General features: G+C 33.5%; 1 protein-coding gene across 1 annotated transcript in view; it reads left to right on the top strand.

Moving 5' to 3' along the window:
- Positions 1–15,460, top strand: part of LOC111051958 — a 32,976-nt gene extending 17,516 nt beyond the window's left edge. The window contains exons 4-5 of the mRNA XM_039427277.1: positions 14,860–15,063; positions 15,229–15,460. Coding sequence (XP_039283211.1) covers positions 14,860–15,063; positions 15,229–15,287 — 263 coding nt within the window. The 3' untranslated portion in view covers positions 15,288–15,460. The remainder of the gene's footprint in view (positions 1–14,859; positions 15,064–15,228) is intronic.

Below are 15,460 nucleotides of genomic sequence, written 5' to 3'. Positions count from 1 at the left end.
ATATTTCATCTGTAGAACAGCTGTTTTGACGACTTCAAAAAAATGACGACTAAAAAAATCATTGAATTTCACAATTTACACAAAGGAAAAAGTACTCTGAAAACAATTATATATACACATATACAAAAGTCTGATCGTAGTTTCGAATATGAGCAAGGAAAGTTGTGTGAGTGTACCACACCAGATTTTTAGGATTGTATTTGTTATATATTAAGGACAAAGGTTCAGGACAAACCACCTTCTTCTGAGCACAAATAAGAGACCCAAATGTTGGTGCTCAGCTTGAGGCAGGTCAGTGATGGAGCAAAGAATGCAAACCTTCTAGGTATCACTCTAGATCAGAAATTTACTTGGATCCTTCATATTGAAAATGTTTGTTCCAAGCTCAGCAGAGTGATTTACCTGCTTCGAAACTTGAAAGATTGTGTACCTAAGCACTACTTGAGAATGTGTTACTTTGCATTCTTTCAGAGTGTCTATAGTTATGGATTGGTCTTGTGGGGTTGTGCTCCAGAAGTTCATCAAAGGGTGCTACTGTTGTGTGCCGGGCACTGTCTTTAATTCAGGCCTTTTCCCAAGTTATAATAGTAAATTTAATACGCAATAGACTAGAGCCATTATTGTAAGTGAGTTAGCGAAATAAATTATTTTCTCTCTCTATTATGAACGGCCATGACTTCGAGTTTCCCATGATAGATATTTAAAAATTGTGGCTCCGAGTCGTTGAGGAATGTAGATTATGGAATTATCTCTAAAACTTAGCCTTCTTGTCGCGACATAAAATGCAATAAGTTGGAAAACAGCAAGCATTGAAATTATAACAAACTACCGATTTTGCAGTTACTATTTGGTCCAAAGGCTGTAGAAGCCACGCGACGATTGGTCAAATTGATTCCATTCGCCCAATAGGAGACCTGTTTCTAAATACAGTAGTGGGGATTCCCCAGTCGAGAGACCAGATTACGTTCCGGAGGACACTTGCTAGGAGCACTACGAGAGTAAAGATGTAGTCACTATGTTTCGCCCTTTTGGGCAGGTTTATAAGTTTATTTCAGTAGTAATGTAGGAGCTAGTTTTATTTTTTATTAATGTTAAATTTACTAGTAGTGCCATGTCCTGAAAGGTTTAATTGTGTTCTTCATCATGTACGAATAATTGTTTCTTCAAATAACCGCTAAGGTATGTAAACTAAGGTTAAAATATAATTTAGGGAAATTAATTAAGTGAAACTTCAATCAAAAGATTTTATCAACAAAGCCTGTTATTTTTCAAGTTGATAATATTGATTGAGAATATCCTTTTGATTTTATTAGTGATGGAAGATACTTATAATTTTTTTCTACAGAAGTATAGAAAGTTTTCAGTTACGTTACATTTGAGTTATGTTCCTGGAGATATATTATCGTAGAGTATTGCTGAAAGTCAGGAAGATAGCCTTTAAATTGAAATGAAACTTTTAAGAATTGTTCATATTGAGTTTATGACATTTTTTAATTTATATTTTTCAGACTCTGTTTTCTTATGTCATTAAGGCTTTTGAATGATTTAGTAAATTTTTCATGATAGAAATCTTAATAGATGAAGAAGAAAGTTTTCTTCTCCAGGAAATTAATATTAATGATGTTCAAATTTTAATACAATTTAAATTATTTTCTATGTGTCTACTAATTTTATTTAATTAAAGGTGAATCTTATAAGGCAAACATTATCTTTCCTTAAAGTGAAATTTTCAATATTTTTTCTTTTATTGTGTTATAAAGTGTCTTGTTTTATTAGGTGATAAATTCATAATTTCAGTTGATACTAGTTTTTGGACTTGTATTTGTAGGTAAACAAATCATAAACTCTGAATGTTCATTTTTAATTAAGGTTCTGAGCAGTTTTGGGCGAATGCCCGTTATTTACACTTGGATTGCGTCCTATAGTTCATAAATAATAAATAAAATAAATGTTGGCTGGCGCACAAGTTTCCAACAATACTAGCCGAGCTACTATATGAAAAATATATTTGATTTCGCAAACCAAACGAAAAATATCATATAAGTTAGCATCATTTCAATTTGAATACTTGTGAAGAAATTTCCATTAATTCTGATAAAAAGAATCAGTAGTTTAAAGATAAAAATCTATATAAAATGAGGATTCAAAGAATGAAAGAATTTAATTAATTGTAATCATAGATACTCCTGTTTTAGCTTTTGATGAATTGTAGGAAGAGTTAGAAATAATGCTGTAATACATTTATTTACAGCGGTTCATGTGTGTCCCCAACCAACTTCTTGTACTACCACCCCTTTGGTTCCGCAACTTTATGTAAAACCGCTTCAAGACACCGTTCAGACGACAGGTCTAGGGACGTAAGAGGACGTCGCCGTCAAGCCAAATTCACCGGTAAAAGCTCACCGCCAAAAACAAGGTACTGTAACCCCGACGATAAAGCAACGTACAAACCAACGAAAGTGCAGTGTAGTGAAACAAAGGTTCATTCGAGAATGTCAATAAAAAGTGGGGATTCAAAATTATTATGAAATGGGTTATATGGGTTACTATCGACGAAATTTGGGTTCAACGGTTTTTTTTTCTTTCTTGAGTAATTTCATGTTGAAATTGATTGGTTATTTTATGACTGATCTTGTTTGGTTTTGTGACGTATTGCTATCTAAACGGGGATAGTAATGCGCCCCCGAATCAGATGAAGAATGTCAACAAAGTAACATGATATTGTTGTTTCTGTTGTTCGATTTTAGCTGCCAATGTTTATTGAAGCTGTTGTATTTTTCTATTATTTCAAATTGTAGTGTTATTCTATAGTATAAACCTATTAAATCAGGCATGGCAAGATTAATTGAAGTTTTCTTGACTCTAGCCCGTTCACCTGCATGAATTAGGTATAGACTCAGGTATTTTCTAGATGTGTCGGCCTATTTCTAAATTCTAAATTTTATTCAAAATTATCTTCTGGGCACACAACTGCGCCACTCTGCTGTCTAGAGATATTAAATCTCTGGAATTCAAATTTTCTAAAAAATTAAATTTTTCATAACTTACTCTAATAATACTAGATCAATTTTTCTGAGTCTATACTTAATAATTCATTCTGTGAACGTGTTAACTGTCAATATTTTGGGTTTGGAGTTGAATGAATAATTTATTGTTGCTACTCCAATTTTTCTGAAGTTTAAATAATTGTAGATGAAACAGGAAAGTTATTCAGTTATGTTAAACCATTATAATGAAAATCTTTTGAAGTGCTTAAAGATAAAGTTAGGTATCATTGAAGCTCAAGTTGAAAGTATTCTAAAACTTCATATTGAAATTGATCATTGAGAAATTAAAGGTTTTAACGTTAGAATAAAAATGAGTAGAAGAAACTAGCATAGGTGAAAACAACTGATTCTAAGTGCTGAATAAAATTTTTGCATTCTGTAATTCCGTGAATGATGATAGAAATTATTGTAATGTCAACGTACGTATTCTGGTCTCACGTCTGGTAGTTAAATATCATTATAGTAGTAGTGAATGTGAATATTGAGATTTTAAAGGTCAACTCAATTAAATTAGGAAAATTCGGAAATTATTATGGGAGAATGTTTGAGGAAAATAGGAAATTTTTTTTTTGATAAGTTTAGGTAGATAGAAGGTAATCAGAGAATAAATAGGAAACTGTTTTATTAGTTATTGTTGATATGTAGTTTTGAAAGGTTGATGAGTAGTTTTGGCCTTCATAGATGTTTAAACTAAATAATTAGATATTGTAGATTAAAGTTGAAACGATAATCAAATCCTTGGGAATTTGTATGAAAATAAGTTGATTGAGATGAGGTTGTTAAGTCCCTTTATCAGTAATGTTTATTCTCGAAAAGGTGAATCAGTTTTATTATTGGAAATATTTTTTTTAGGTGTGATTTTTGCGGTAGGCATGCGTAGTGATAGTGTAAAGATCCGTTGTGTTGATGACGTTTCCTGTAGACTGTGGGGAATTTTTTTTGTTTGTTTAGTTGAGACTCAAGATTTAGAGGAGGACAAGGGGATGTCCTGCCTGTGTGTGTTGTTGAATTTAGGTAGTCGGCGCGAGTGTAGGTCCGTGTCCAGAGAGAACGGAGCACTGCCCGAAAGTTGTCCATGTAACAAATCAAGGAATCTAGCTGTGACTAACCTTGCAAATTTGTACGGTGGAATTGTATAATTTTAGCGAAAGGCACCGAAGATGGTGTGAGCTAAGATTTTTTTTTGTATCTAGTAAGCGGTCTGGTTCATTCGAGAGTTATGGGGCTCGTCAGTAGAATAACGTAAACCGAAATCTAGAATATTTAGTGAGTCTTCGTAGTGATTGTAAGGAAAACAATCAGCATAATGCAGTTCAGGGAAGCCCAGTCAAAAGGTTCGTTAATGTTTGGTAGGAAAGTCAGCCGCAAAAACACAAGTAAAAATTGGTAAAAAAAAAGGGTATTATTGAGTTTAAAGTTGCTTAGAAATTTGGTATGGTAACGAAAATTGAAGGTTTTAGACAATGAATATTTAAAGTGATTAGTTAAGGTATACAAATAAAATAACAGAGAAACTTTTTCGAGTACCTAGGTAATGTTAAAATGGTTATCAGTGAAAGTAGAAATAAATATTGGAACACTAATGAACGGGTTAAATTAAAATAAAATTAACAGTGAAATTCTTCTAGTTGAATTTGAAATAAAAAGGGAAAATCTCTTGAGTTAAGCATAAGTTTAAATTATTCTGTAGTTGAGAGTTGAAAGGTTGATTAAAAATTTACATGGGGATATAAGGTAGAAATATGTAGGAAAATTCGTGTCAAAAGGAAATAGAATTTTTGTTGGGAAAATTAAATTGAAGTAATTAACTGTATAGTAGAAATCTTACTTTGGCCAGTAAAGTCTAGTTCAAAGGAAAACGGAGAAGGAAGAGTGAGAGAGTTTTCCATGTGAATAAGTTGGGATATATTGAGATCTAGTAGAGTAATTGAAACTAGTTGAATATGAAGTTTATTGTTGAGGAATAATTATGTGAGGCTCCAGTAAGGTTAGAAATGTCAGTGAACTTGGGAATCAGTAATAGTGTAATAGTAGTCTATTAATGTGTTAATGTATTGGTAAATTTCATAATGTTGGTAATCAGAAGGCAAGCAGCAGCAGTTCATCAATGCTAAGTTAGAGCTGAACTTTCATATTAATGAATCATGCCTTGAGAATTATTCTCCCAGTGTTTAGAGAAAATGTCACGTACTTTGAGTTTGAGAGAAATAATAACCATGATCGCTGTCGAGTCAATTTATCTAGTTGAAGTTGTAGGCAGTGAGAAAATGACAATACTCTAGTGAGAAGCGAAATACAGAATTATTATTGTAGAATAATAGCCTGGCACTCGATCATAGTTTTGTTTTGACTAGCGTTCTGTCGTAGAGGTTTCTGTTATATATTAGGGAACATAAATAAAACACAGAGTTGTAGTCCATGACTAGGCCGAGACGCCATTGCTGTTTTTTTGGCGGCTTAGCTGCCTGATGCCACGGCCTTCTTTATTTTCTTCATTCAATATAACACCTCCTCACCAATTATGAAGATACAAAATAAGTTTCACAAAACTATGTAGCTATTTAACCAATGAAGTGATAAAAATACTATGCAATTGAAGAATACAAATACAATACAGGCAGATACAATAAGACAATGGATATAAATAAAAATAAATGACATTACAGGAAGAATAAAAAAATTCAACTCAAACACTTAAAGGTTTAACCTGTCTACCTCCTTCTTGACCCTGTTTGAGCGTCTAATCGAAGGGGAAGAGGACTCAGGGGAGGACACATTAGTGACTGGAGGAGTATCATGATAGGGCAATGCCTGAGGAAGGTCAAGGTTACTTTGCTCAGGTGTTGTAGGAGATGGATCATGAACCAATGATGGATAATCATTTCCGGAGTAATTTGATTTTGGCAATGGAAGATTTACATGACTTGTACTTTCTTTTTCACATACTTTACAGAATTTTCTGCTTGCCCATTTGATTGTGGATGATAAGGAGCAGATGTTATGTGTTCTACACCATTGAATTGAAGGAATTTTTTAAATCGTTTGAATTGAAAGGTGGTCCATTATCACTAACAAGCTTAAGTGGCAATCCAAACCTTGCAAATAATGATCTCAAAATATCTATAGCTACATGACTTACTGTTGATGCCACTTCAAACACCTCCAACCATTTAGAATGTGCATCAACAATTATCAAGTACATTTTACCCTTGAATGGCCCAAGATAATCCATATGAATTCGCTCCCATGGCTTATTAGGATAGTGCCAGACATGCAACTCTGCTTTTGCAGGATTTGGTTTTTCTAAAATACAAAATGTACATGAATTTGCTGTTAACTCAATGTCGGCATCAAGACCAGGCCAATACACATAGCTTCGGGCAACACTTTTCATTTTAACTATACCCATGTGAGATACATGTAATTCTTTCAAAACAAACTCTTGAAGAACCCTTGGAACTACAACCCTATAACCCCACATAATGACACCCATTTCTACAGTCAATTCATTTCGCCTTTGAAAAAATGCTTGAAGTTCCTTATTATTTTCAGATAGGAACATTGGCCACCCATTCATTATAAAACCATAAACTTTTTTTAATATCTGATCTTTCTGAGTTTCTACTCTTACTAGTTGACAATCAATAGGAGCATCAGCTTCTTTAATGCAATGTAAATATGTACCTACCCATGCTAACTCTCTTGCTTCTGTTTTGTGATTAAGATTCAAAGGTAAGCGGGAAAATGCATCAGCACAATTTTCCTCAGATTTTACATATTGAATATTGAATGTGTAACCAGACAGAAACAATGCATAGCGTTGTAGTCTGCCTGCTGCAAACACTGGCAGTCCCTTCTTCTCCCCAAATATACTTAATAGAGGTTTGTGATCACATTTCAGTGTAAAATATCTACCAAATAGATATTGATGGTATTTCTTGACCCCATAAACAACCGCTGTTGCTTCTTTATCTATTTGAGAGTATTGACATTCAGCAGGTGAAAGAGTGCGGGAACTGAATGATACAGGGCGCTCAACACCATTGGAATCTATTATACTAAGCACACAACCCAATCCTGTGGAGCTGGCATCTACTGTCAAAACAACTGGAGCTGTTGGGTCATAATGAGCCAATATTGGGGCAGTTGTTAGCAAATTTTTTACTTTACGAAAAGCCACTACACATTTTTCATCAAAATGGAATGGCACACCCTTCCTCAACAGTCTATACATGGGGGCCATGATACCGCTTAAATGGGAACAAATTTTCCATAGTACTGTATTAAACCTGCAAATGCCTTAACTTGTAATGCATTTTGAGGTATGGGGGCATCAATAACAGCTTTTAAATTTGCTTCACTTACATGTAACCCATTTTTGTCTATAATAAACCCAAGATATTCTACACTATTGCAAAAAAACTTACACTTATTTCTACTCACAGTAAACCCATTTTCTTTTAACCTATTACATACTAATTTCAAACGTGACATATGTTCAACATCATTTGTACCTGTTACCAAAATGTCATCTTGATAGATTGCAATTCCATCAATACCTTGTAATGTTTGCTCTATTGTTCTCTGAAAAATTCCCGGAGCTGATGAAATACCAAAACACAATCTATTATATCTGAACAATCCCTTATGAGTACTAATAGTACAGTAATTTCTACTTTCCTCATCCAAATTCAATTGTTGGTATGCATGTGAAAGATCAATTTTTGAAAACTTGACACCTTTTTGTAAACTAGCAAATAACTCTTCAATTCTGGTAAAGGGTGACGATCTACCACCAAAAAAGGATTGAGAGTGACTTTAAAATCACCACATATACGAATTTGACCATTGGGTTTCAAAACTGGCACTATTGGTGTCCCCCATTCACTAGAGTCTACAGGTGATAAAATTCCTTCATCAACCAACCTTTTCAATTCTGATTCTACCTTATCTTTCAATGTGAATGGCAAGGTCCTAGGTTTGTAATACTTTGGAACAGCATTTTCTTTCAATTTAAGTTTGACTGGCTCACCTTTGAAACTTCCTAGTTTGTCACTAAAAACTTGTGGAAACTCTTTGTAGAGTTTGTCCACTGACTCACAGTCAGATCTAGTATCAATTGTTGAACTTTACTGTGGACATTATTTACATTGTTTGCAGGAATGCTAACTACTAACTGCAATTCCTGTATCCAATCTCTTCCTAATAGAGGATTTGCTCCATTAGCTACAACATATAAATCTAACATTTTACTTATATCTTTATATCCCACCATAACCTGAATCATCCCTACTGGTTTAATGCGTTCCTGCACATAAGAACTCAAAACTAAATTTGTAGAATTCAATTGAATATGACTTAACTTATTATGATAATCATTTTCTGAAATCACTGAAACACATGCTCCACTGTCTACTTCAAATTTGATCATTTTCCCTCCAATAGTTACAGGCACCGTAATGGATCAACTTTCAAAGTATTAATGAGACTACTAGTCTTATTTGTCAGAAGAGCTCCTAAGTTACATAAATTAAATACTCCATCAAAATTGTCCTCTATCTCTTCAACAATTTCATTGTCATTGTCCCCTACATAATTATGCTTCATTGTATGTTAGATGTGTTGGACTTACCACTGGACCTACAAACCAATGCAATATGATTCTTTTTTCCACATTTTCGGCATGTACAACCCCATAGACGGCACTCCTTGGCATAATGTCCAACTCGCCCACAGCAAAAACACGTCACTTGTTGATTGTTCATGCTGGTTCTTTAGATGTTCCTCGTTCTTGAAATCTTCGGTTATTTGGTGTGTGCTGCCGTGTGCTACCCGCCTGGTAATTCCCGTCATTGCTAGCATTCTGGAAACTTGAAGAACTCGCCTTTATTTGTTGCAATTGGCCATCACTCACTGCGTTGTCGCCCACCATCAGGATAGATGCATTCTTTTCGGCAGTTTCCACTGATAATATAATCTTTACTGCTTCTTCATAGGTCAAGGATGATTCAGCTAACAGTTTTTGTTTTGTAGACTCACTTCGTATACCACTGACCAGTCTGTCCCGTAAATAATCATTCAGCAAAGCCCCAAATTCACAGTGAATTGATAAGCGTTTCAAATTAGCTATGTACTCGGAATAGTTTCATTTTCTAACTGATTTCGTTTGCTAAATTTGTATCTTTCAGCTATGAACGAAGGCTTTGGATACAAATGACTTTCGATTGTTTTGACAATGTCTGCAAAAGTCTTATCTGCAGGTTTTTCAGGAGTACATAAATTTCTTAACAATGAATACGTTTTCACTCCGACTACGGATAATAGTGTACATACCTTTTTATCTTTCTTAATGTCGTTACACTCACAAAACAACTCAAAACGTTCAATATATGATGACCATGTTTCGACACCAATGTCGAATTCTCCTACACTTCCAATCATGTTTCACAATTTTATTAGCCTACTCACGTAATTATCTGTTCCTCACTCTCTCCGTATTTGGATTTTTACATATTTGTTTACACAATCTTCATCCTGGAACTTTAAATCCTCGTCGCCACTGTTATATATTAGGGAACATAAATAAAACACAGAGTTGTAGTCCATGACTAGGCCGAGACGCCATTGCTGTTTTTTTGGCGGCTTAGCTGCCTGATGCCACGGCCTTCTTTATTTTCTTCATTCAATATAACAGTTTCCTACTAGAATATTATAATGAAAAGTGTTTTTCTCATGATTGTGGAATGCAAAATCGTGCTTGTGTCATATAGCTCTCGCGTTGATCTAATAATGCAATTTCAATCATTGTTATCTTTGAATCGTAGCCGATGTAGAATAGTATTGCCTATTGAATTGCTTTATATTGTTAAAAATATGTTGCACTCTCAACTCTATAGTAATGATAGTTAGATTTCAATACATTCAGCAGAGTGAAAAGGTTTCATCCTTTACTATTATAATCAACGTACTCCATATTTTACAACAGCAGAGTAACATAGAACCAATTAAAACTATGATGTCTCTTAAACGTTTTCCCTTGTTAGATTTTGCCAAGAAAATAACCAGGGACTCAATAAAGTGATTGAAGTATTCAAGATTATTATACTCGGTCCGTCTTTAGTGCCTACTTAAAAGGTGGACACGCCCATATTGTTTTGTCCTGACTCTTGCCACAGTTTTAAAGACTCTTGCCACAAATCTCAATTAGTTATACATTTTGCTGAATTTCGGAATGATTAAAGAGATTTCTTTTGAAGAGGGCCCGCTTCAAATTGGATCCTACTATCAATCCAGAAATTCGACTCTCCAAATCATACAGAATGCCTCTATGGTAACATATCCTGATTAGATTTCTTTTTGCGTGTTTCACACCGGAAGGAAGGGGAGTGTGCCGGGCACTGTCTTTAATTCAGGCCTTTTCCCAAGTTATAATAGTAAATTAATACGCAATAGACTAGAGCCATTATTGTAAGTGAGTTAGCGAAATAAATATTTTCTCTCTCTATTATGAACGGCCATGACTTCGAGTTTCCCATGATAGATATTTAAAAATTGTGGCTCCGAGTCGTCGAGGAATGTAGATTATGGAATATCTCTAAAACTTAGCCTTCTTGTCGCGACATAAAATGTGATAAGTTGGAAAACAGCAAGCATTGAAATTATAACAAACTACCGATTTTGCAGTTACTATTTGGTCCAAAGGCTGTAGAAGCCACGCGACGATTGGTCAAATTGATTCCATTCGCCCAATAGGAGACCTGTTTCTAAATACAGTAGTGGGGATTCCCCAGTCGAGAGACCAGATTACGTTCGGAGGACACTTTGCTAGGAGCACTACGAGAGTAAAGATGTAGTCACTATGTTTCGCCCTTTTTGGGCAGGTTTATAAGTTATTTCAGTAGTTAATGTAGGAGCTAGTTTTATTTTTTATTAATGTTTAAATTTACTAGTAGTGCCATGTCCTGAAAGGTTTAATTGTGTTTCTTCATCATGTACGAATAATTGTTTCTTCAAATAACCGCTAAGGTACGTAAACTAAGGTTAAAATATAATTTAGGGAAATTAATTAAGTGAAACTTCAATCAAAAGATTTATCAACAAAGCCTGTTATTTTTCAAGTTAATAATATTGATTGAGAATAATCCTTTTGATTTTATTAGTGATGGAAGATACTTATAATTTTTTTCTACAGAAGTATAGAAAGTTTTCAGTTACGTTACATTTGAGTTATTGTTCCTGGAGATATATTATCGTAGAGTATTGCTGAAAGTCAGGAAGATAGCCTTTAAATTGAAATGAAACTTTTAAGAATTGTTCATATTGAGTTTATGACATTTTTTAATTTATATTTTTCAGACTCTGTTTTCTTATGTCATTAAGGCTTTTGAATGATTTAGTAAATTTTTTATGATAGAAATCTTAATAGATGAAGAAGAAAGTTTTTCTTCTCCAGGAAATTAATATTAATGAATGTTCAAATTTTAATACAATTTAAATTATTTTCTATGTGTCTACTAATTTTATTTAATTAAAGGTGAATCTTATAAGGCAAACATTATCTTTCCTTAAAGTGAAATTTTCAATATTTTTTTCTTTTATTGTGTTATAAAGTGTCTTGTTTTATTAGGTGATAAATTCATAATTTCAGTTGATACTAGTTTTTGGACTTGTATTTGTAGGTAAATCAAATCATAAACTCTGGAATGTTCATTTTTAATTAAGGTTCTGAGCAGTTTTGGGCGAATGCCCGTTATTTACACTTGGATTGCGTCCTATAGTTCATAAATAATAAATAAAATAAATGTTGGCTGGCGCACAAGTTTCCAACAATACTAGCCGAGCTACTATATGAAAAATTATATTTGATTTCGCAAACCAAACGAAAAATATCATATAAGTTAGCATCATTTCAATTTGAATTATTGTGAAGAAAGATCCATTAATTCTGATAAAAAGAATCAGTAGTTTAAAGATAAAAATCTATATAAAATGAGGATTCAAAGAATGAAAGAATTTAATTAATTGTAATCAATAGATAACTCCTGTTTTAGCTTTTGATGAATTGTAGGAAAAGTTAGAAATTAATGCTGTAATACATTTATTTACAGCGGTTCATGTGTGTCCCCAAACCAACTTCTTGTACTACCACCCCTTTGGTTCCGCAACTTTATGTAAAACCGCTTCAAGACACCCGTTCAGACGACAGGTCTAGGGACGTAAGAGGACGTCGCCGTCAAGCCAAATTCAACCGGTAAAAGCTCACCGCCAAAAACAAGGTACTGTAACCCCGACGATAAAGCAACGTACAAACCAACGAAAGTGCAGTGTAGTGAAACAAAGGTTCATTCGAGAATGTCAATAAAAAGTGGGGATTCAAAATTATTATGAAATGGGTTATATGGGTTACTATCGACGAAATTGGGTTCAACGGGTTTTTTTTCTTTCTTGAGTAATTTCATGTTGAAATTGATTGGTTATTTTATGACTGATCTTGTTTGGTTTTGTGACGTATTGCTATCTAAACGGGGATAGTAATGCGCCCCCGAATCAGATGAAGAATGTCAACAAAGTAACATGATATTGTTGTTTCTGTTGTTCGATTTTAGCTGCCAATGTTTATTGAAGCTGTTTGTATTTTTCTATTATTTCAAATTGTAGTGTTATTCTATAGTATAAACCTATTAAATCAGGCATGGCAAGATTAATTGAAGTTTTCTTGACTCTAGCCCGTTCACCTGCATGAATTAGGTATAGACTCAGGTATTTTCTAGATGTGTCGGCCTATTTCTAAATTCTAAATTTTATTCAAAATTATCTTCTTGGGCACAGTTGCAAAAGAAGGCATTGCGTATTATTTCTGGTGCAGCCTATCTAGAGCACTGTAAGCCACTATTCATAAGTGAAAATATTATGACTATTTATGGGATGGTGGCTTTCAAACTCTTAATGAATGTAAGGAAGAATATTGACAACCATCATTGTAGAGAGGACATTCACAGATACAATACAAGAAATAGGATCAGAATAGACGTGCCCTATACAAGATTAAGTAAAATATTGACAAGTCCTGGACACTTATCGCTGAAACTTTTCAATATCCTCCCTATCACTATATTAGGGAACTACCACTTGCTTCATCCAAGAAAAGATTGGAGAATCTCCTTTTAAAGAATCCCATTTATTCATTTTCTGAGTTCATTCATTTGCCCGTGCTAGATTATTTTTAGACTTAAGAATTAATTGTTATGTCATTTCTCTTGTATTAGGTCTGCTTTTATTAATTTCTCATAGTGCTTTATATCCCCAAATTCATATTTTTATAATGTTTGTTATTTTTTCTTGTAATAGTTTCATTGATGTTTATTGACTTCTTGTTATATTTATTGACGTTTCCTATTGCATTGTATATTGCCTTAATGGAATAAAAGTATTCTTATTCTTATATACAATCCAAGATTTTTCCTTTTATAACTTACCGGTACCCTTTAAAGTTGAAGAGGCATTGATTCTTTTCATTGATCATGTATGATAATTCTTTATGATCACTCTATTTATTGTGAATAGAATTACAGATTATATTCATTGACATATATGATCTATCATTTACAGATCTATTGATAGAGGTAACACAATTATTGTATTTCATTAATATAGTTTTGTCGTACTGATCAATGTAACCAACTTGCATTGAAAACATTATAACTTGCATTGTGATTTACAATAATTTTTGTAAAAGGAGTGCTTTCATGTGATCGTTTCTACTCTAATATCTCTAATGAAATGAGATTTATAAAATGTCGGTGTTAAATAAGTTTGTTACCTATCAAAATTTCAGTACCTACTGTGGGAATTGTAGTTATATGAAAGGGTGGACAAAATTATGGAAACAGCTTTCACAATTATAATTTGGCAAATCATTGGGAATCGTATTTGGAGTAAAAAACTACTGTCGCTTCAAAATTTTGGTCCCCATCTTGAATCTTGAAATTGGAAGGTGGTCACATATGATACAGAATTTTATTGCGATACAGAATTTCAGGAGAAAATGAATGACGAAAACCGCACATCACAACCCGTTTTAAAGTTATTCACATTTAAAGTTACTGAGGTAATAAATAATTAAAAGAATTAATGTACATTGAACATCTGACATATCAAACTTTATTGTTCAAGAAGTGTTAAATTTGTGGGTAGATGCTACTATAAGTGGGAAGTGTTAGCTAACATTTAAAAAAGTAAAACTTGATAGTAGGTTTTTTTTAGATTTTCATCATGGATGGAGAATTTCGGTAGCTAGTTCTTTCAACCCAAATTTTCAAGATCGTACGGTAACCTGGTCCTCTGGATTATACAAAGCAAGCAGTGTCAAATCCGCTCAACTAAGAACAACTCCACGAGCTATTGATATGAATATGAATAATTATATCATTCATATTCATATGATACTTGAGTATACTTGTATGATTATTAGTAAGCACCATAATACAGTAAACTTTAACAATGTGAAATGGAGATATAATTCACATTTCATTGACAAATTCTTTCAACAATGCTGCAGTGCTATATTATTTTGTGGCCTTATTTTTAGGTTTCAATACCCGTAATTCTAATAATAGTCTCGCAGTGCCTATAATAATCCTGTATACAGTACGATATAGTGGACTATAATAGAGAATCTAAATAGAATATATTCTAAATTCAAAAAGTTCAAAAGCTATAGAAAAGCAACACTACCGTATTATATAGTTATCCTAAACATAGTTAGTAATGGTAGGTCTTCCTTCTTTCTAATGGAGTTTTTAATTGTTTACAGAGTTTTGTCCGGCTTTGAGTTTTCCAAACTCAATGTTTAAATGTTACCTTAAAAATGAACGAGTATCTTGTGAAGAGAAGATTCTGCCAGAAACAAGGGCTGAACGAACATGCATATCTGGCCACATTGACCAGTCCAAAACCTCAAAAAATATCTGCAAAGAGAATGGGGAATGGAAACACAACTTTGCTGATTGTTTTCTTGGTAACTATAGCATTCCATTTGATCACTTCTAAACTATTTAGGCTACGTTTCTTGAATTATTCGGCAATAATATTAGGTAATATACCGTAGATACTGTATCATTTTAATTTCAATTTTTACTCTCTATCTAGTTGAATGATGATGACTTCCATTTTGTTTTTCAAGGCCACGGAGTACTAGCAAACATCACTGGAGCCATTGAAACGCTGTTGAAGAGTGGTTGAAGTGTTGAAGTCGTGAACTCTTCGGTGAAAAGTCATCCAATGCCATCAAACATTCAACCCTCTCTCTCTTTCTGATGTTAAGGAAAGCAAAGCAGGAAAGAATAATTTCCTAAACCAATTCAAGAAAATTTCTTTTACTTCTCAAATAGTTGCGAATATATGACCATATAAAA

This window comes from Nilaparvata lugens, chromosome 4 (assembly GCF_014356525.2).
Source record: "Nilaparvata lugens isolate BPH chromosome 4, ASM1435652v1, whole genome shotgun sequence".
Classification (NCBI taxonomy): Eukaryota; Metazoa; Arthropoda; class Insecta; order Hemiptera; family Delphacidae; genus Nilaparvata; species Nilaparvata lugens.
This window is presented reverse-complemented; position numbering and strand designations above follow the sequence as displayed.